Source organism: Ciconia boyciana, chromosome 2 (assembly GCF_034638445.1).
Source record: "Ciconia boyciana chromosome 2, ASM3463844v1, whole genome shotgun sequence".
NCBI lineage: Eukaryota > Metazoa > Chordata > Aves > Ciconiiformes > Ciconiidae > Ciconia > Ciconia boyciana.
The window spans coordinates 104,210,439-104,233,809 of record NC_132935.1 but is presented as its reverse complement, the minus strand read 5'-3'; the positions used below and the strand labels follow the sequence as shown (position 1 = coordinate 104,233,809).

The 23,371-nt window shown below is 37.3% G+C and overlaps 1 protein-coding gene across 1 annotated transcript in view; it reads left to right on the top strand.

Moving 5' to 3' along the window:
* CNTNAP2 (contactin associated protein 2) overlaps positions 1 to 23,371 on the top strand; it is a 1,193,181-nt gene that overhangs the window by 352,296 nt on the left and 817,514 nt on the right. The window contains exon 2 of the mRNA XM_072853401.1: positions 9,425 to 9,535. Coding sequence (XP_072709502.1) covers positions 9,425 to 9,535 — 111 coding nt within the window. The remainder of the gene's footprint in view (positions 1 to 9,424; positions 9,536 to 23,371) is intronic.

The window sequence follows — 23,371 nt, the reverse complement described above, 5'->3', positions numbered from 1 at the left end:
TAAATTAGGTTAAGCCTGGAGTAACAGCTATGAATTCAGAAGATTTATGTTGATATAAAACTGCTAAAAGTAAAAGGACCATGAAAATAAGTATGTATTGTGAAGAAAAAATTACATGTTTTGTTCTTGTTAAAGATAAAAGCTTAATTTTAGAGATGAAAACCTGCTAAAGCAATGATGAAAAGTTAAACTGACTGGTTAAAATGTTATTCAGGAAACTAGTTAGCATGAGTTATTGTCTTATCCCTGGGTCCTGAAAAATGAACAAAACAAACAAACAAAAAAAAATCCCCACAAAACCCCACACCAAACAACCAAACAAAAGATACTTGTTGATGCAAGGTTGACTGAGGAAGAACATAGGCTAGATATTTGGCAAATGTATTTTAAGCTAAATGAGACTTGACAAGATAAATTATGAAGATTTTCAGTGTTTTCTCTCTTCCAGCCTTGTGGGTTCCTCTGCTCTCTACTCTAAAACTTTTCATGTGACTTGACTCCAGGCTTCTCCATACTTAATTCGGATAGGTACCAGTCTGTGAAAAATCGTACCTACCTGCAAATATACTTAAGAAGGAGCTTTGTTCACTGTAACATCCTCCAAAACATTCAGCTATTTCCAGTAATGAAAACGTGAAGCAGTATATTTACGTGTCAGAAGGTTAAAACCTGAAGAGGCATCTGAGGATTGGATATACAACAATATTAATGAATTTTACTTTGCATAGAGTTGATAGTCTATTATTGCTTATGCACTAAGGACAGTTTAATGAAATCCCAAGTATACAACCAGACTGATTGACTTCCAACTATTCCAGATGCAATTGACCTGAGTTATTTTTTAAAAACTGAGCAAATAAGATGGCGTGTTTCTTATACAACTTTTGCAGTTGCATAGGGTTCAAAGCAGCTTATAAATGTCTTCATAAAAGATACAGCGTGATGGTGTGAGCATTTGCCAGATTCTCAGTGGACTCTGGAATGCTCTGCAGACCCTAAAGGAAACCAAAAGCAATCCATATGTGTTTTTGTTCTAAAGTTGTGTAAAAACTTCCTCTGTCCAGTCTTTTCCAGTAAAAAAAAAAAAAACAAAACCCACAACCTAAAACCAAGCAACCAGCCAAAACTCTGCAAAAACCTTACTGTAGATATAGCTTAGAGACAATACAAAGAATGTATTTATTTTTAAATAATTCAAAATTGAATGCTAATAAATAATAAAATAAGACATAAGTTTAATTTTAAGGACCCCTGTTCTTCCCAAATGTAAAATACTAAAGAAAAAATACATTGTTGTAAATTCAGAATTTAAAATATTGGCACTTTCCTTAAAAATTGAAGTGCACAAATTTTGGGTACAGTTTTCTATTTTTCCTTTGTGAAATGTTGAAATTTTGATAAATCTGAATTTCAAGAGGCTGCTTTGTACACCTTTATACTTGTAATGATTCCAAACTGAATAATTTAATTAAAAAATAAATTCTAATCTCTCTGGTTAAATTGTAGATCACAGTAATTAATTATGTTTACTTTAAACCTTTGCTCATTTTCAGTAGTTAAAGACAGAAACATGGAGAGTACCATGGAACGTTTGCCATTTGACGAAAGGCAGCGCAGCCAGAAATGTCTGATAGTACTCATATAATGTTGCACATTTGTGCTATTGTTATGATATTACCATTTCCAATGTTTTCCAGGAGTGCTTACAAATGTTTATTAATAAGTCCTCAAAACAAGAAAGTTTTCTTATTTATTAGTAACCCAGTCCTTGGACGGAATAGGGCGCTAATTTATAGGAGTCAAAACATGTAGGCATACCAAGACCTTTGGGATTAATAAGGCTTTGGCTATTCTGAAAACTAGTTGATAGGTATCAGAAACAAAGTTCAGGTAAAAAGATACTTTGGAAAATCTCGTAAAGTACTATTTGTCTTTGGGCATCCAAACGTATTTTTAGAAATGTGCCCCTGGTAGCGCATCCAGTGTTGCCAAAGACTAATTCTGGAATCGGAACTAGAACGAAGAAACAGGCCTGACTGCCTGTGCTCTGCTGTGAGCAAAGTAACCGCCATAAAAAACATTACCTGAGACATGTTCCTTTCCTTACAGTATCTATAGAAAGACTTGAAATAAACCTCAGAGCAAGTAACCTTGAACAGTAAGGGTTCTGTGGAGACCACTAAATTAATGTAATTTATGGCTTCACCTTGGAGGGGGAAAAACAGCTGCTACGTTTTCTTCCTTTTCAGCAGCAGCCACCCTTTTGAGCAATAATGTGTTATCTCTATTGATGGTATGCAACTTGAAGTGGAATATGAAACATCCCAGGCAATCAATATGAGCTGCTCTAATCTTTTATATTACAGCTGAGCTCCAGAGATACTTACAGAAAAGCTTCAGTTAGACTTGGACTCATTTGCTCATGAAGCTGAATGTGAACTTGGCTCTGTAGGAGTCCGTCAGGACTGTCCTGTGAAATGTCAGTCACGCGGGGAAGCTGCAGAGTTCTGTAATATGGAAAGAGCACTATGCTCACAAGAGCACAGTGAGAAATAACAGATCAAAGCAATGGAGGCCAGTAGAAATAGCAAACAAGAAGCTAAATGAGGCTTGTGTAAGACTTACATTGACTTTCTGACATGCAAATAGGAATGGTAACTGGGAAAGTAACGGTTGTGTGTGCAGAGTATTACCCTGTTTGCACAGGTGGAGTGTAGACAGCTCTGTTGTGGCTTAAGGTATTTAATTAGTGGGTTGGGTTTCATTACCCTTCTGATGTAAGCATTGTACAAAAGGAGTCCCACTTGGGACAGAAAAGAGTAATAAATTAAGCTTTTACTCTACCATTCATCACCCTATCTAGTCGATAAAGTGGTCCAAGGAATTTGCTGGGGAGTAAAGTTAGCTTTTTATCTTAAAAAAACCCAAAAAAACCCTACCAAACAAAAAACCCCAACCAATATATGGGGGATTTTTTTTTTTTAAATTATCTGTTACAGTCAAGAAAAACACAACAGAACATGCATAAGGGACAAGGTTGTTGAAACACCCCAAATGTGCCAAAGGCTGATACATTTGGCAAATACACCTGACAGGCAAGTATTTCCTTTCCCCATAAGAGAAGGTCTTCCTTGATAGGCTCTTTACTGATTTCTTGCTGACTTAAGAACTTAGAGCATGAGGTGTACCTTGCCTGGCATTTGCCAGCCATTACCATCAGTATTTGTTTTCATTAGTGGCCCTTCTGAGGACTAAGGAAAGGGTTCTCCAGCAGTGTTCCCATCACACTTGATGAGAGGTTTGGCTAGAGGTTTATCATACTGAGCAACAGGCTTGTGACACAAGGGCCGAGGTTGCTTTTCTTGTCATAGAAATTAAACCTGTGATAGGCTGTCCTCAATAACACCTGCTTCTAAGTTTCATTTTTTTTAAAAGGGGTTACTGTTGACCATGAGCTGCTTTGTAGCATCTCATGCTTTTTGGTTAGTATCACTTTAAAAGTTCATTTGAAACAGTGCATAAGATCTTCTAGCAACTCATGCTATTTATTTTTACTGTTTGGGGGGACACAGTCTTGTGAATTAAACACGGTGGATTCTAGCATTCATTTTGGATTATAAAACCTGCCTATGCAATATGAAAAGTAAGGCTGTCTCAGCATACTAATATGCTGCAGTCCAAAACAGCTGCATTAATATTCCTGTTGGTTGTCATTGGAGATATGCCAATTCCTATACGTATTTATCCACGTTCCAGAGTGCCCTTGCGATCTCATGACTGCTTTTCACAAGTGCTTGGTGGCTTATACTTTCTCTTCAGCACGCTACAGAGAAATCACTCTACATATTCAAATTGCAGCAGAAAAATGTGTTTAGGATAACTAGCATTTAGCACACAGTACAGATTAAACCCAGATGATATGATTCTCTCCCTTGCTCCCCAACATTTACATGAGAATTCATATTTTAAAACGGGAGTCTTTTGCATTACAAGTAAAGATTAAAAGATGCTTTAAACTTTTTTTCCTTGCACTTGACGGGCATTTTTGTATAATTAATGAGTTGGATATACCGGTAATAATTAAGATTTTGGGGTTTGTATTGTAAATGTTCTGTTTGTACAGTGAAAATGTTGTGTAAAAGATAAATGGTTAAGACTTTTTTTTTTTGGTCAGAAAGCCATGGCTTTGTGTATTTCTTGGCTGAGATTTTTTTTTTAATGCTACTTCAGATTGACTCATCTGTTTCATATTCTGCTAGCAATTAATTGTGCCTAGTTTGGACTCAGAATACAATATTGATATTGCAGTCATTTGCCTTTTTGCATCTAAGTTGATCAGCTTTCGAGTTCTTCATTTCTGACATACACATATGGGGCTTTTTTTAGTAAAGTTGTTATTGGCAGCATGTTTATGTCTTGGAGCTAGTATCCTACAGCAAAATTATGATAATGGGTTATAATTTGATAGGAAATCTTGACTGAAGATTTTGAAGAAGGAGGGGTGAATTTGTGGATTTTGGGTTTGGTGTTTTTTTAAAGGTCTGTTCCTCAGTGCACACTGGACCATAATGATGGAAAAGCCTTTGCTCTTCAAAAGCATTCTTAGGAAGTCACCATCACCTATTTCTGATGAGTGCTATTTATCACTATCCAAATATTTTTCTTTTTTAGAAGCACTGTATACATCTCAGCTCTCTTTTTACTTTCCTGACAGAATCTTTGCAAGAGCTTCTGAGAGATCCTCCAATGCATCTTCAAATTATTAATAAAAACCACCTGTGACTATAAATGCATATTCTTCCCATTTCTTAACATTTCTAAATGTAGTAGTTTGTATGCATTCTAACCTACTGGCAGATAGAAATGGCAAGAAGATACAGATGAACTGCAGATTGTCTTTTTCATCTACTCAGGCTGCTTTGATAAGATACATCAGCAACTTTACAGGTGACCTGTTTATTGATCAGGATGCTAAGCGTTTGAACAGGCTTTTGTGAAGTGAAGCATCGAGTTTTTTTACTCTGCCCACCAAAAATCATTGAAGTCACTGGTATAGTGAGGATTAAGCTTTAACAACCTCTGGGGCTGATAAATCAAGAGTTTGTGTGTATATGGTCTGCTTTGTGCTACAATCAAGGCCTGTCCCTTCAAATAGTCTGGTCTGTATTCCCCAAAGAGTTCATGGGCTAACTAAGTGGGAATTAAAGCAATTGCAGGCAAAGTAGAAGACAGCCCTTTTTTAGTCTATCCAGCATGATGGGTAGACTATATAAATGAACTATAAATAGACTGTAAAACAGGAAAGGGCAGGTATCCTTTCCTGTTTTTGTTGAGTGTGAGCACCAGAACATACGAGAGGCTGCACTTGGTAGGACAAAAGATCCATCTCACTTGGTATCTGGTTTCCAGTAGCCAGGTGCCTGAGTAAGCATGTAAGAACAGAGCAAGTGCATAGCAGTCTTTAGGTCTTGAGGAATTTGAAGCTTGTGGATTGCAGAAGTTTTGTATTTGTATTTAATGACATTAGGTGACCTTTCTTCCATTTATCTAATTATTTGAATCTCAAGGAAACTTGTTTCTGATGGATGTACACTGTAATTTCTCTCTGAATAGGGAAGTCAGAGTAGCAAATGTCATCGTACCTATGACAAAGTTATTGGTTCTTTCTATCTGAACAGAATGGAGTGGAGTGGAAGTGTGGTTTTGCTTCAGGAAGTTAACATTTAAATGGACCTAAGCTGGTTTGGATGTTAATACATCACTGAGATAAATGGTATGGAGGAGAGTTTATTTCTTTGCTGCTACGATGCTGGCAGGAGAGTGTGCTCCGTAATTGATTAACAGGGCACAGTACATTGACTTATATGGGGAAAGCTATTATATCTCAGTAACAGGAAGGTATATATGATTCTGGTTTTAGTAAGTAAAAAATTGGATTCTGCAGGAAATAACTAAAACTGCTGAAAGAACCAAAGGTTCCCAAGGATTTTTTTTTCTCTTAAATCCATGGCATAACAGCATTTCATGTTACGAAGGAAGTTTAAATAGTGCAATATATTTAGTGGAACTTTCATACAGGGCTAGAAATATTAGCTTATGTAAGCAGTCTGTTAACTTTTGTTCTATTGGACCTAAAGTCATGAGTTATTGATGAAATTTAATATCTTTTTTAACATCTGTTCATTTGAATTATAATCCTTCCCTATAATTCATACACATTTAAGGTGAATTTCCTGTATTTTGAAGCCTAAATGAGTGGGCAGGTTGGGGTGTGTTGGAGTGTTTAGACAATGACAAAGTGAGGTATTTTTGGTTTTATTCTTTAGCTTATTAGTTGGCATCCCAAAACAGGGATAGGAAGCGAATGCAGTTCTAAAGAACAGTGAAGAAAACTGTATCAACTCTGTTTGGTTTTTCTGCCCCCCACCCTCCCAGTATTAGCGGTTCCAACCAAACTAAGAAAGCAGAGGTCCAGATTCAATACTTGAAAAGCACATATGCACCAAATGAAGCACATTCATGACTGTCTGTAAAAATTGTGACCGCAGTGGCAAATACAGAGTGATACTCCCTGTGGGATTTTTTATTTTTTGACTATGTCAAGCTTCTCTGTCTTATTCTTTTGAATCCAAGAGGATGGATTAGTGAAGCAGGGAGACAAGACTGGCTATACAGGGGGATGATGATTTAGAAGCTAGTACTCCTTCCAAACAAGTTTTTCCATATTTCCTTTTGCATAGCTTCATCAATAGTAGCACCAATATAGTAGCTGTCAAAATAAAAGGAGATTTTCTCAGTTGCTACTGGGATCAGTAAAAGAATAGAAGTTCAAATGAGCTTCTACTATTTGGAGATATTTTTTTCAGCTGTCATTTAGTTTCTGAACACACCGTCTAAAATCTAGGTTTATTTTTTTGTTGCAGAAGTTAAGGTTTTGGTCACATTTTATCCCTTTTTAAAAGTTTGTTTTTGTTGTGATTTAGGATAGCTCTTTTGTTTCACAAGTTTTTTTTAGAATATCGTGACCAATAGTCTCCCATTATATTCAGTAATTAATTGCAGAAGTAGCAAACATTTTTGTAGCTAAATCTTTCTATTCCTATTATTCTTCCATAAATATGCAGGCTTTTCTCTCCACCCCACGCCCCAGTATGAAACTATGGGTGGGGGAAAATTGTATAAACCTAACAATTTGCTTTGAAAAATATACTAAAAAAAACCCCAGGAAACTGAACAATGGTACACGGTCAACCTTAGCTCTTATTATTAATGAGAATATATTTTTTTCTTAACAGTAAATATCATGCAAGATAAGCATAGAAAAATGCTATTAAAAGATTTTTTTACGTATTTTTTAAATATTTCTGATTGTGTGTTCTGCTTTTAAATGTTTCATTCCATTTTTACCTAGACAACAGAATTAATGACAAATGACTTCAAATCTCTAGCTAGGTAACACTAATAATGTGGCAGTGAGAGCAGTTTGCTAGCAGTCTTTCAGTTGAAAACCGATTTTTATGAACTACCAAAAATACACTATAGATGAAGAAACGCATGAGAAACTTTGTCAAGTAACTGTTTTTCTGTGATTGTGACGTTTAGGGCAAAATTTGTAATGAGCACTTCAATCTGCTACTCATTTTTATTCTTAAGTCTGACCTTGTTAGAGGACCTATTTTGAAATAATAGCAGCCTGGCACCCAAGATCTTAAAACATAGGCCTTTGCTCCATGCTGTACCCCTGCTGCCAGAGAGAGGTCCCGTGCGACCTGGTGTGCTGCTTGGGAGGTGTGATGTGACCGCAAGGCACTGCGCCCATCAGGCTGCAGGCTTCTGACCAAACGTGCTGTGGCTGCAGCCAAAGCAGCGGGAGGAGGGGAATCGATCCTTCTGTTTTGTGGTGTAAACAATAATGCTTAAAACTATTTATCTTCCCTTGTCAAAATTCCATCATTAAATAACATGGTAGTGAACTTTAAAGTCATTGGAACTGTCCTTTAATTCAGTGAAAAGCAATTGCCCTTTTCTCTTGCCTGGGCTTTTATGCTGGTATGAATTTTGTTTTCTCCCTTAACAAACTCTCAGAGATTTGTGAAGGAAACTTATTTATTTTGTTAAATGTCAAAGTGCTGATTCATGAATGAATTTTCTTCTGTATTTATGTGCTTCAGTTTCTATTGCTGTGAAAGTAATTTTATTTTTCATTACATGAGACTGGAAATTTTAGGAGACTTACATTATAAATGACTTGGTTCAGTCACAATACTTCCCCTGCCCCTCAAAATTCCTCTTTTGAGGGTAGTATTAATTCAGTCTCCACATGTGATCCAGTCTGACCAAATCACCATTTTCTAATTGTACCAAAACTATGTGGTGTGGCTGAGCATTAAATATTCTGCCTACCAGGGGTGGTCTAATGCTTTTAGATACATAAATTGAGGGTGTTTCCACTTACAGCAGAGCCTGTGTTGCAATGTGTGTGTTTAAAAAGATCAGTCAAGCTGACTGGTGTAGGTTACTTTTTTTAGGTTGTACCTGAACTGTAAATGAGTAATGTAATCTACGTATTCCACCCATCTGTTGAAATAACTGAGGAAAAACTAGAATAAAGGGCAGTACATTAACTATCTAAGCATTTCAAAAATCAAAAGCCAGTTCCCTTCATTCTAATTTACATAACTTCATACAACAGCAGGAGATTTGTTTTAAACTTTTTTCTTCATTAGAAAGGCAAAGATTCTGATTTTGTTTTTTTCCATCTTAGATGCTAGTACCAAGTTAATCTTTGTTATACTGAGTAAAATAGAAGTGAAGTGGTCAAATGGATTATAGAGATTATATTAAAAAAAAAAAAAATTGTTGGTTTTTTTCAGAAAATCTGTAATATGTGATAATTCATAGGCATTTATTAATGTACCCTAATTTATTTTCTTTTTAAAATATTAGGTTATCAGTACTTCTATTGCATAACTGAAAGTTTATATCTTATCTACTTCTTATGAAGCTTTCATGTTAATACTTTTCTTTAGCACTGCATTTCCACGTCACCAAAAACATTCCAGATATATCGGGGCAAGCTGCTTTGTTCATTTGTAGTATCCCTAAAGAGAGTGGTGGCCCATGGTTAGGCATTAGCATTACCTAATTTTGTTCTTTGTTGAAGTCTTTATTTCCTCATGTTGAGGTGTGTGTCTGTGTGTGTTTTCTTGTGGGTTTTGGGGTGGGTTTTTTGTTTGTTTTTTGTTGGTTTTTTGTTGGTTTTTCATTTGTTTGTTTTGCTGAAATGTTGGAATATATCCACATGCATTCCAGGTGTACAAAAATAACAAGGCTGTGCTATTACCCAAAAGAAAAATAAAGGGCACATTGCTGCTTAATGTGAATAATTAAGAGCATAAAGTGAATCTGTTTTCTTGTGTTACAGAAAAGTGTGATGAACCTCTGGTTTCAGCATTACCCCACTCCTCCTTCAGCAGTTCATCATCTATGACAAGCAGCTATGTGCCAGGGTATGCCAAGTTAAACAAGAGAGGAGGTAAGGGGCGCTTTCTACCTTAACATTCAGATGTTTCAGGAAAAAACGATGAATGGTATTTTTAATATGAAAATGCTTTTTATGTAAAATATTATTGCTTATGTTTGTTTTAACAAAGTTTTAGCTGTCTGACAGACTGTTTTTGTAAATGGAATGAATTTCTATTTCATTGTATGTGACAGTAATTGCACTCCATTGTACCACAGGGAGAAATAACACTACTAATAACATGTAGCAGCATGGGCCAAATGCCTAATGTCTGTGGAGTCAAACGGTATGGTTTTATAATTAACTTCAGTCAAAAGGGCATACCTGTGTTCATCGGGTAAATGAGCATTTGCAAGGTCATGGTTGTTGGAGCAAAACTAAACAGCTTTGATGTGCTTTGTTGATTTAACTTGTTTCCCACCTTAGCAATGACTGCTGTCATTCAGTTTTTTCTAGCGCCACAGAAACTTTGCCTTTTCCATGTATTTCTGTAATGCAATGAGGTGTTGTTCAGAAGTAACAAAGCCACCTCAATTTCGGTGGTTGGAAGAATAGGTGCGTAAGTTTGATGGTCTACCTGGTCTAATTATATCCTTATATCTAGGCAAATTTACTTTGCAGTCTGAACACAAGTCTTTTACCTTCACTCACAGGAATTTTCATGGCTTTCCTTGAGATTTCTAGATGTCGGTATATAGACTATTTTGATATCGATCTCTAAATTAATTTCACAGGAATTATACATTTAAACATGAAACTTTAGATTAACAGAAAATTAGTATTCTGAATACTATTGATTTTTTTTTTCTAAATAGTATCAATCTAAAAGTCCTAAAATCTAAAATTTCACAGATACTTGTGAATCAATACCAAAATTTTATCTTTCTCCCAAAATACATGTCAAGGGTATAATGAATTGACTTAATGAACCTAGAATTTAGAAGTACTTTCACTGTAAGGATGAAGAAGAGAGAGCAAGTAACTATGGTGCCTCAGTCTCAAAATCCTGAAGATCTATAATAATGGCAAAACACCAGACTTGTAGAAGGTTGGCTTATTTGCGCTGCTCCTTTATTTTTCCTGCTCCTGCAGGAGTTATATTGCTCTTCCCTGGATACCATATTCTGCCTCCTAAAAAAAACCCAAAAAACATTGAAACAAAAGTGACAATGTTTTGTCTTTGGATGTTTATAAACAAAATCTGAAATACTATCAAATGGTGGAACACTCTGCAGGTTAAAAACGGAATTTGTTGCATCAAAATTATAGCCTAAGCTGCCCATGTTTTCCACCAATTTTTTTATACTACTGTTTATGCAGCTTCCGAGTCAAAAAAAACCCCACCTTGTGAGCAAAGCCATGAATTTACTGTTAACCTAATTGTAATCTTAATCAAAGAATAATTATTGGCCTACCTATTACTACAAAGAAAGAAAGAAAAGAAAAAATACTGTTAGGGAGAAAAGTCTCAGTAATAGACTATATACGCATACTTCCTTGTGTCTATCCATTTCCCTGGTGTTACGTTCCTGCTGTCACAGCTCCTCCAAGTCTTATGGCAGATGACTCTAGCTGGGGTGGGGGCTATGGTGCATTGTCAGTGGCCCAGACTCTTTACTGGGAACAGAAGACAGATGGATGAGTCAAGACCTTCTGGTCAAACTAAAGGGCAGGAAGGAAATGCACAGGCAGTGGAAGCAGGGACAGGTATCCTGGGAAGAGTATAGGGATGTTGCCTGCTTGTCTAGGGATGGGGTTGGGAAGGCCAAGGGTGGCTGGAGCTGAACTTGGCAAGGGACACAAAGAATAATAAGAAGGGCTTCTACAGGTATGTCAGCCAGAAAAAGAAGGTCAAAGAAAGTGTACCCCCCTGATGAACATGACTGGTAAACTGGTAACAACAGACGAGGAGACGACTGAGGTACTCAACAACTGTTTTGCCTAAATCTTCACTGGCAATCTTTCTTCCCACACCTCTCGAGTGTATGGACCTCAAGGCAGGGACTGGGGGAGCACAGCCCCTCCCACTGTAAGGGAAGATCAGGTTCGTGAGCACCTGAGGAACCTGAACATACATAAGTCTATGGGACCTGACGAGGAGTTCTCAGTATGGGAAAGACAAAGACCTGGGGAGCGGGTCCAGAGGAGGGCCATGAAGATGATAAGAGAGCTGGAACACCTCTCCTATGAGGAAAGGGCTGAGAGAGTTGGGGTTGTTCAGCCTGGAGAAGAGAAGGCTCTGGGGAGACCTTATTGCAGCCCTTCAGTACTTAAAGGGGGCTTCTAAGAAAGACAGGGACAGACTTTTTAGTAGGGCCTGTTGCGATAGGACAAGGGGTAATGGTTTTAAACTAAAAGAGGGTAGATTCAGACTAGATAAAAGGAATAAATTTTTTTACGATGAAGATGGTGAAACACTGGAACAGGTTTCCCGGAGAGGTGGTAGATGCCCCATCCTTGGACATGTTCAATGTCAGGTTGAATGGGGCTCTGAGCAACCTGATCTAGTTGAAGATGTCCCTGCTTATTACAGGGGGGTTGGACTAGATGACCTTTAAATGTCCCTTCCAACCCAAACTATTCTATGATTCTATGTCAATGACAATATTGACACGGTAGGATGTACTTGAGGTTATTTGTATGTATTTTCAGGGAATGGGGTGAGGGGAGTTGCGCAATTAAGGGGGCCAAGCTGTAGACATGGAAGACCCTGGGGCAGGTGGTGCCCTGGCCACTGGGCCATCATCCTCTGTCCACAAGCAGGGTGAGCAGTGCTGGTGGCACCCGCAGGGTCTGCCAGTTGTCTGGAGATCGTGACACAGGAAGGGACAAGCCAGGCCTGATGTCAAGCCAGGAAGCAAAATCCATAAGTGGGGAAGAACGTAGGATAGGGCTGGGCATGGATACACCTATGATGTGGCTCAGGTAGAGCCTGGGGGCTGAAACGGGGCCCCTAGGCTCACGGGCAGGGTGAGCGGGTCCCCCACTGGATAGGGCAATTATGGCCTATTGATACGATACCTTCAGGGCCCTGACGTTGATCTTTGCTTATTAGTCTGCAACTCCATATGTATGAGTTCTCTGTATGGGTGTGTTTTACATGTGTAGGATTCTTGTTCTTTGATCTCTTTCTCTTGTTTTTTGTTCTGTAAAATCAATCTTAGCCAGCTCCCAAGATTGCTTTCTTTTAATAACTAGTAATTGACCTGGTGAGTTGCTTATAGCCGTGCTCCCTCCAGTAGCACCCTGTGCCTGTACTTTCAATGCCTCTCCTATCATCCCATGATTGTAGTCCTCTACACTACATTTTTATTCTACAGTAAGTTTGTCCTCTGCAGAATATCTACTTTACGTACAGAAACATATCTAAATTGTTATACTGATAGTCACTAGCCCATGCAATCACAAAGCTAAGTTAAAGGTGAAACAGATTAGGCTGTGTTACCTGGTTGTTAGAGAACTGCTATTACACCTAAATGAGCTAAACAGAAGCCAAAGACTAGCTTAGAGAAAATATGACTGACAAGCTGTAGTCCTGCAGCCCTGCAGAGTTGATGCAAAGCCTGTGGCCTGTCAGGAGTATTGGCAATTTCTTTGGTTTTAGGCCTGCAGACTAGTAGGTAACAGTGTTTCTTGCTCCAGAAATTTAGAAGACGACTTCTGAATGAGAATAGGTGCCATTTTATGCTGGTTTCAGGATTTTACTTTAGTGTTGCCTTTATTTTGTTACATGCCTTTTAGTAATTCTCATTCTTTCTGTTGCAATATGTCTGAACATGGGTTTTGATAGGCTGTTGGGTTCCTTTGTGTTTTTAACTGTTCATTCTCCAGATGAAAGAAGTTAAGGAACAGTTCAATTCTAAAACACTGCTCAGCATTTAGGTTGAATTCTGCTGTATCTGATCAGTTATGTTCATTTGCATTCTAGTCCCTGTTCTAAAATAGAAAAGTCACTAGAATAACTTTAATAAAATAAAGCTTTGCATCAGCTTGGTGGGCAGGATCTTCAAATTGATTTTAGGTGAATATTTATCTTTTTAGTTTACTGGACTACTTACTCTATTGTAAGTGAAAGGTAATCAGACATTTGGAATTTTTTTTTTTCCTTTAATTATATTTATCCTCCCTTTCTTACCCTTATAATCACTATAGTGCAGTTTCTTTTAATGATGTTTCTTTAGCAATATGGATCTACAGTGCTGTCATTAATCAAATATTTGCTTAATTTCCTCTGTCAAAAGGTCATTTGAAATTTAGTTGCATCTCTTTGCTTAAATAGCAACTTCTTTAGACTGTTGTCATCCATCTCTTAATACCTATGAAGCCTAGCATACATACTTTTCAAAACTGAAGCTTCGATATGTGCATTACCTAACTTTGCTTTCCTAATTCTAGTGCCAGTAAAAGTACTGCAGAATTCAGGAATGTGTTTAACATGGGAACTCGGCCTTCACTGTGTTTATGCTTCTGCTTCTACAAATGATGGAAAATAGCTCAGTTTTAATGCTGAGCTATTTTACAACATCATGGAATTACAGATATTGCTAATCAAACCACTAATAAGGGAATCCAATTTTTTTCTCTCCAAAGAGCCATTATCAGCTAATAGGTTCCCAAATCAAATGTGCTATTTAAACTACACTGTACTCAAGTCATTAAATGGAAAGAACTCCCCCTCCTCTAGTCCTAGACCCTTTACATTAAGGAAATGCACATTTGAAAACTCTAGTCTCCAACTCAGTTATATTTTTCTTTGCCATTTTCATGGCACTTCACTCTAGACTGGCAAAACACTTTAGCAGAATAGATAGTATATTTTATTCTATTGATTAAGACACTGATTTACTGAACAGTCACATCATGTTACGAAGAAGGTTGCAGTTGTGACTGCAGTTGTTCTGGTTCAGTTTCCTGCTATAAATGTTGCAATTGGAAGGATGCACATCAAAGAGTTAATATTTTCAGCAGTTTTTAGCAGGCTTCAAAAGCAGAAACATCCACGAATTTATTCCTAATGTTTGATACCACTTTGTTTACAAATCCCATAGCTAGTGACCTAGGCAAACAGAACTAAAACTTCATGAAATGGCATTGATCTGGAAACTGAGTCTCCAGGGTGTATGTGTAGTGTATTTTGCTATGTCAGTATGTGAGAATATTTTACGTTTTCCACAGCTGTCTACTCGGAGCCCTATAAGCCTCCACTGACTTACGGATTAGTACATATACTTATTTCAAAGGAAATGCAGATCTGATGGACAGAGTATAACTTTATTAGAGAAGTTAACCTCTCCAAATCTGTTTACTAGGTACTTCATATTCTTCTGTGTTGCCCCTTGTTCCTGTTCTGATTCTTATTTCTTGTTAGGGTAAGCAAAGAGAAGTATCCTGAGGTGGGTTTTTTTGGGGAAAAAAAGTTATTTTTGATTAGAGGAAAAATTTCTGATTGTAGAAAGAAATATTCAGTGGTTACCTGCATGTCTGTCAGTCTCTTGCAAATTCACACCAAAATGTATTAAAATTTGAAGGTCCAATTTCTATGTCAGTGAGTAAGACTCTTCGATTTATATACTTGTTACAGCAGTGAATCTGGGTTGCCATAATCACAAAGAGCCAGAGGCCTGGGGGTACAATGCATGTGTGTATTTTACACCAGCTCTCTTTTTTACTGATCCCCAAAGCACTCCAACTGTCTCATGGGCCGTCTTCCCTCTTCTGTCTTCCTGGGTGCTTTCAATCATAGCAGCTGTGAAAAGCAAGCAAAAACGCTTTCATTTTATTATTGTGGAAAGAAGTAGGGAACAAGAAGGCCCCAGAAAACATAGACTGTTTTGTCTTTGTGAACATAAGGTGGTTCCTCTGCTATACTACTACTTAACAACACATTTCAACCCATTTCCCTGGAATTAGTGCTGTGTGAAGCAATTCCTGCTATCCTCGTCAGGCCTGCAAACAAAGAGGGTGAAGAACCTTTGAAACGTAAGGTGTGGCAAAACTTATGTGGAGACTGGAATGATGTGATGAATTGCATAGTGAAAGCAGGTTTGGGGAAAGTAGAGCATGGTGACTCCTGACTTCTGCTAAAGGCTCATAAGCAAAAGCTTGGATTTAAAAAGCTAAATGGCACTGAATTAGCAACTGTTCAGATTAAGGTTGCTATAGTCAGATTCTGTCAAATTATCCTTTTGGAAGTAAGATAATTTGTCATTTTGAACAACTAAGTCTTAGCGCTATACTGTATTTTATAATTAAAAAAATATGAAAAAATACTACAAATTACTAGCATGTTGTTCAGTGCCAGTATAACAAAGGTACAGATTATTTTTGAAATGTCTGTAGCTCGTATGAGAAAACAAAGCACCACAGAAGAGGAGAAATGTACGTGGCTTTTCTTTTTTGTTCCTGTCACTATCACTTTTATCTAAATGTATGTGAACATTGTTAAATCTTTGAATACTATAAAGTCCTAAAACTTTTACTTTGGACGCACTTCTTAAAATATTTTGAATATTCTCTCAGTTACCAGCTCGCATTCTATATCTATGTAAACCAAACATTTCGTAGTGTATTACATGATCCAATGTAATATTTGGATAAATATGAGAATGTGTTACCTTTAAAAAGAATATTTAATTTTCCTTTTGAAAATGACAGACACAGGAGTCATTTGCATTGGCACAGAAATATATGCCATTAAGTTATTGACAGCGCTGTAACACATTTTACCTGAAATCTAGTTAGTGGACTGTCTAAAAAGATTTCAGAGTTCCTTCCATTTTTGTCATACACATTCTCCTGCAAAAGTAGTCCATGTTGCTACCACCTTAGTAACAGAAGTGGCATCAGAGGAAAGGAGAGTTTTCAATTAGCTCATTCTAGGGCTTTTTAAAAATCTATCTACAGTAGCTTTTGCATATGTGATGTCAAGGTTATAAGGTCTAACATCTTATAACCTGCCATCAGTAGAATCAATGGACTGCATCACATTATAAGGAGGATTCTTAGCACACGTTTGATAATAATGCATTATCAATCTTCCTTTTAATGATTCCCAAGCTACTGGACCTTACACTTCTCACTAGTACAAGAATTAATGCTGCCCATCATCCGCCTCATACCATTTAATTTACGGAAGAAATTCTACATTATTTCAACATAATGTAATGTTATGTAATATAATTGGAAGCTGCTTGAAACTGAGCAGTCTCAGAACTTCAGAAATAATCCCAGCAGACACTGAAAGTATGAAGGTCATAATGAATCTTTGGATGTATGGAAATTATCTTTTGTGCAGTGGAGAAAAGAAGAAGAAATTTGGCATCCAGGGCGCTCTTTCAAGTCTAGTATTAGGGGGGAATCTGAAGCTGCCGATGAAATTGATAATGGCATACGAGGGGAAGTTTCTGTAGGACAGTTGATGTTCAAAAAGCAGTCTTTTTATCACCACTCTGTAACTCCTGTCTAGGCTTTCATGTTCCTTTTTAATCAGGGTGCTGACCTTGACCTGTTATCGGAATTACTGATGTGTCTATAAAACAAGCATCAGAAATTTTAAGTGTTGGCATAAGTGTAATTGAGACAGTATGTTTTTTCTTTGTGGAGTTTTCAAGATGCAAGAACTTAATTATAGTGGGATATGATTCTTTTATTCCCCAAATCATTCCCAGTAAATCAATCAGATCTGTTCTGCAACAGCTCTACCAATATGAAAAAATGCTTGTGAGAGTCTTGCCTTAGAAGAAATCTGGGGACACCTGGCCTAGGCTCTTTTTAGCATGGCTGTTAAAACCTCCAATACCATAAGCAGCATCACTACTTCTCCAATTCCTTATTACTTTTCTGTAATGGGATAAGAGAAGGATTTTACATAGTTTTCCTTTTGACAAAGTGAATGTAAAAGGGATAGTTAGCGTCAGCCTGGATTCTGTGAGCTGTTTGGGCTTGTCCCTTCACGGGACTTGCCAGGAATTTAGTTTGGGTGTGAATCTCAAAGTAAGGAGGTGCTCACTCTGCATTAACATTATCCAAATTGGGACAGTAGGGAGCTAGTGTGCAGTAATTAGCACACCGTAGATCATCACCTTAAATACTGCGATCTCCTTATGTTGACAAGACCTTTGGGCACACTAAGAATGCCTGTACACAACATGACTCGTTATATTTTGATTAAACCCCTCTTACAGGAAAGTTATTATAGAGTTGCCAGTGGTTTGTAAATTCACTGCTTAGGTTACTGAATACTTTCTTTTCTAAGTAGGTAAGCACTTAACAGCAATGGATAGAGTAGCATAAAAGAACGGTAACAACCATGAGAAAAAGAGTAGTACCATCCACTTAGCTTTTGTTTGTCTGTAAGAGAGCTCTTGCTGAGTAAGAATTTATAAATAATTAAAACATGGTTGCCTTTAAATAAATAAACAGCAGTTCCCTTTCTGTAAATACGTGCTTTAGATAAACACGCATTGTACAATCCAATACAGTTTATTTGCTGAAACTATGCCATGTAATACATAGTAGATCAAATTAGGTGATCAGAAGTCAGGGCAAATTAAATGTTGTTACCTATTAAATAATTACTTTTCCATTTAAAAAATGCCGAAAACGAGTTGTTCATGACTGAAAAAAATAATCCTCTAGTGGTTCATTTATTAATGCAACCTTAAAAACATGCTTGCACTGGACATAGCATTCTTTGTGGTGCACACAGTATAATCAACAGTATTTCTGGGATGTTTTAGAGAGACTACAAGTAACTGATGTTTTGGTTTGGTGTTGGTGTTTTGTTTTGTTTTTTTATTCATTTCAAGATGAAGCTCCTTTAGGAGCTCCTTTACCTGTGAGGGTAAATGAAAACACTTCCATTTTATTAGTAACATGGCCTTTTGGTATTATTCCTAATAAAATTTTTTTATAACACTAACTTCAACCTCTGGGTTTTTTTGTCTTTTAAAATCCATAAATAATTCAGGCTCAGCTCATCACTTGCGAGTTCTTTTGGAACTATAAAGAGAAGTCATGTAGGAAAGGCATTTGTCCCCTCATGGCTATTATTTTGTGGTCAAATATTATTGCTGGATTCATACAATTTTCTGTATGTCTTTATCTGCCTCATATGCCACCACATAATCAATTTTGCTTATTTCTCACCTTCAAAATAAGTAGCTAGGCACCCCGCTTTGATTTGTAATGCAACTCACTTCAGCTCCATGTATGCTTGTATCTCTGTTTTGAAGACAGTTGTGATTTGCCACTCACTTGACCTTAGCACTTGTTTTCTGTGCCACAGTGATCTGGCCCTAATGAAACATTTTTCGTAAGTATCTACATTTTGTAGAGGGAATTCTTAAAAATACAAATAAAAATGTTTGCACTAGCTCATTCTTCTGAAACCACAGGCTCTTTCGGTCTCTGGAGCAATATATGGGGCAGTAGGAAAACACATGCATTGCAAGAAGAGACCAGATTTTGTGAAGGGGCAGGAAAAAGAAGCATCAAAAAGGAGGAAAAAAAATACCAGTGTACATCCAGGTCAGACTGATGTGTTGAAAAAGTAACTTTAAAAAGGAAAAACATCACCCTTTTCATTCAAAACACGATCCAAGAAACAAAGTCTGTGGAAAGTGAAGCTCAAATAATTGGATAAAAATAAAGCATCATTAGCTTATGTTAATTTACCATAGCCTAACAAATACAGAAAGCATGACCGTTTTTTCCAGTTCATAACTAATTTGTTAATTAAAGTATTCAGAATACCTAATTGGCTTATTTAATATATGTCTAGATGGGGAGGAGAAAAAAAAAAAATACTGAACTTTCTTAAACTTTGTGTGTGAAACTTTTTCTACAGCAATCATTTGCAGAGGCAGCAGTTCCAAGTCCAGCTGGAGACATAAGGCAAATGGGCAGCTGTCTAGGGCCACAGAGGGCCAGGGACAGCAGATCTACCCTGGCTCTGCTGACCAGCTAGCTTTTTTCAGACAAAACTCATCTTAGTTCATTAATTGTTTCTGAAGCTAATGAATGGCTGACTCTCGCAGGAAAGTGTCTGTGCTGGTGGCAGAGAGTAGGCAGCCTCACAGTCAGCCAGGCTGGTCTATATCACAGAAATACTTTTCCCATATCCTTCGGGACCAGTGCAGCTCTGTCTGTTTATCCTCAGAATACCAAAATTCAGTGCTCTCAACGATCCTAAAAGCCCAGAGTTTAACTTGAAGGTTTTCTCAAGCAACATTGAGACATTAACCTGTAAATAGTTAAGAAATTTGTTTAGGTATTCTACTGGCTTCATCTCTATGCTATCTTGAAAATGCAGACCTGATTAGATCTCCAACACCACTCAGAATACTTATATTCTTATTTGTATTTGAGCAGGAGCTAATGGTCTCAAACATGGCGTGGCTGACAAGTTTATACTTGAGCTTTATAGGTGTTATAGTATATCTGGTCTTTCTCTTTCTTATTGTTTGCAGTCAGCTGCTTCAAATTTCACACAGATGAGTCATACACATAAGATGTAAAAGTTCTCACACTCTTTCTAAATGTCATTAAACTTGTATTGCATTTATGTGTTATGTGTTTCAGAAGCATTCATCAAGTTTACATTCACAGAAGTAAGTATCACCTGTATGTGGAGGTGTTAGTATTAGTCAGATGATGTATAGGTGTTAGTGCAAGAAGAGTATTGCCAATGGCAAGTTCTTGCCTGCATAAAGACAATTTTTCACAGAGGCCATCAATCCTTGTAAATCAGGCACTAAATTATATAATCAAGCCATTTCAAGATTGCAGATGTTACCTGTGGTGTCTAGTTTCAATTCTTAAAACAGGGAGTGGAGTTTTATCCTATTTAAAAAGCTGGCACACTTTATAATTAAATTTTAGAGTTAATATAAAGGGTGAGACTTTGGCTGAAAAATATATGGTAATGACACACTGGAGTTCTGCTAGATGCCTCCTCAATTCAATGCCTTACAAGGAGCTTGCCTACGCCAGAGTTGGCACATTTAACAAATTAGAAAATTTTTTACTTCCTCAGACAATGGCGCTACTGCGTTTGCACAGAACAATGGGAACCTGCAGGATTAAAAAACCCTCAACATAGGGAAACTGGCCAACCTCTTTTGACAGGTCCAGGACATTTAGGAGTAGCAGAGGCTGACAGGTGAGATATCTGTAGATATAACGTAGCCTAGGATATTTCAGACCAAGATATAGAGATGGGTGAGACTCATCTGGAATTGAGGCAAAGATGCAGTGAGTGTACAGAAAATGCACTGTCAGCTGCTTCCAACGTAGGTGCCTCTTGTCAGGCAGTTATGAGTGTTTCAGCCTCTCCACACAAAACAAAGGTTTTTCCTTACATAGATGGGTGTAGTGCAACTGGTAGATAGCTTCTTGGAGCACAGCCAGAGCACTGCCTTTCCCAAATAAGTCATAAACAAGCGTAAATGCTGGTAGAAATGGGAGCTATTTGGCTACTGTTATAATCTCCTCATACAATAATATGCTGAAAGAGAGAAAAGAAATGTGATAAAATGAGGCTATTCGCTGCAGGATGGGAGAGTGGAGCTATTATTCATGCTTCAGCCTTCACAATTACATTATTCACAAGTAAATCTGAGCTACACAGTAAGAGACAGAACATTAATACTCATTTTTCTGTATGTGAGTTATTATGTAAGTCACAAAAAATATCTCTGTATCTGGAAGACTCTGACTTGGCATCCAGTCCTATGTCATAGATTTGCTGTTGGTTTCACCTTGTTTTGTCTAATTTTCTTAATGAAACTATTTTTTAACCTATTTGTATGTAAGACTCACTTTAATACTGACAAAAATGACACAGGTGCACATACATTGGAAGGAAAAAAGTGCATCAATTCATACTGAGCAAGAACACTTACTTTAGAAAACTTCAGCTTTATGCAAGCATTGTATATAGCCAGTTATAGGTGAAAAGGGAAGAGGTGAACGATAGAGTGTTGTATAGATCCCACTCAGAGTGCTCTGAGCAAGAGAAAACCCTTCCCTTGAGTAAGAGAGAGAATAATTTTCCTTTATTAGGTTTATCATGGTAGCTGAGATTTGAGTCAGCTTTGTGCAGAATGGCAGATGACTATAACACTGCAGGGTGAGAAACTGTTGATGTAATTAAGAAGCAACAGTTTACTTACACTGACCCAGATATAAAAAAAAAAAAGCTGTTACACTTTCTGTGTTCTTCGCTGTATGGAGTTTTGTTGTGCTGAAGGACAGCTAAGGACCAAGCAACCCTCAGAAGAAATGTGAATAGTAGTTTAACCCTTTCCTCACGCTATCTGCCCTGCTCTTCTCCCTCCGAAGTGATCTATTTCTTTAGCTGCAATATATTGTTCAAATAGGATAATATTGCTCTGTATTGGATGCCCTTGGTAGTTTGGCCGACTAAGAAACAACTGAATATCGATAATGAGCTGTTGTCTCTTCAGAGCCCTAAACTTTTCTGACTGCTTCTAGGACAGATTTATATTTCTTTTAGGACGGACTTATATTCTTTGTGACAAAATTTATTTGAATGGTCAATTTTCCAAGTCACTCAATGATAGATAAATTGTTTCTACTGAGAGTCATGGGGCTATATATTTGATAAGCAATGGAAAAAAGAAGAAAGCTTGAAAAGCTGCTTTTTGAAAAGTTGTATTTAAGATGTCTTTGCTTTTCAATATTGACTACCATCAAATTTAGCTGGGCTTGTAGGCACTTTACTCCCAGTGAGCTAATTCTGCTTTGGTTAAGAAAGTTGTCAGAAATGATCTGATATTTGTAAGGATCAAAGGGTCCTACGGTATGTAAAAGTAGGCACTTGACCCTGTCTATTAACTACATAATATTTATACGTCAGGCATGAGTAGCCATACTTTTTTCAGTACCAAGAAGTTGTCTATTGTCTATGGCGGGGAAAGAATTTCCAACAAAAGCCAGTGCTGGGATTATTTAATTTGCTGACTTTAGCAGCTGGTCAGCAGCATTCCCCATAGCATGTTTTGAATACATAGAGATGATTGTTGCTTGTACGTGCTGGTTTCCAGGTGGGGTTTGGGGTTTTTGTTGTGGGTTTGGGGTTTTTTTGTTGTGTGTGGGTTTTTTGTTGTGGTTTTTTTGGCTTTTTTTTTTCCCAATTGTGATTAACCAGTTTCTAAATTAGGCCAAAATGGTGCTCAATTATCAGGAAGAAAAAGTTGCAAGCCAAGTTTTAAAAATAACAGTTATTGAGAGACCAGAGAAGCTATTAATTATAAGCCAAATTATTGTGAGCAATCTCTAGAAGTTACTTTAATGAACTTCTAGTTTCAAGGCAAAATCAAATTCTACATATTATATGCAGAATTTATTATCTTAAACACACTGCTGATGATGGTTTAGTTCTTTCCTTTTCTTGAAACCTTAAGTAATGTGAAATGCAGCTAAGGCCGCAACCAACATGTTGACCAGCAGTGGCTCATCATTGACTAGCAATGGCTGTTTGATGAGCCACATCCAAAGTCATCTGGAAAGGAGTACTATAGCTAGGGATCAAAGCAGAGATACCAGAAACTGAGTAGAAATTGGCACTAAATTGTTTTAAACATTCCAGTTCTCAGGTTTCCACTAGACTTTAGTTAAAGGAATTAGATTGAGCCCTTCACAGGGAATGTTTTTTACGCAGCTGTCTGCTCTGAGACTAGAGCACCTTGCTATAAATATGTGGTATTGGCCACCCTTTGAGAAAAGCTACTAGCTTACCAGCTCACTAGCTGTGATATGGCTATTTCTATGCTCTTATCTTGTTCTCTTACAGCTGGTCCCTCCATGAGGCTAGAGTCACAATGA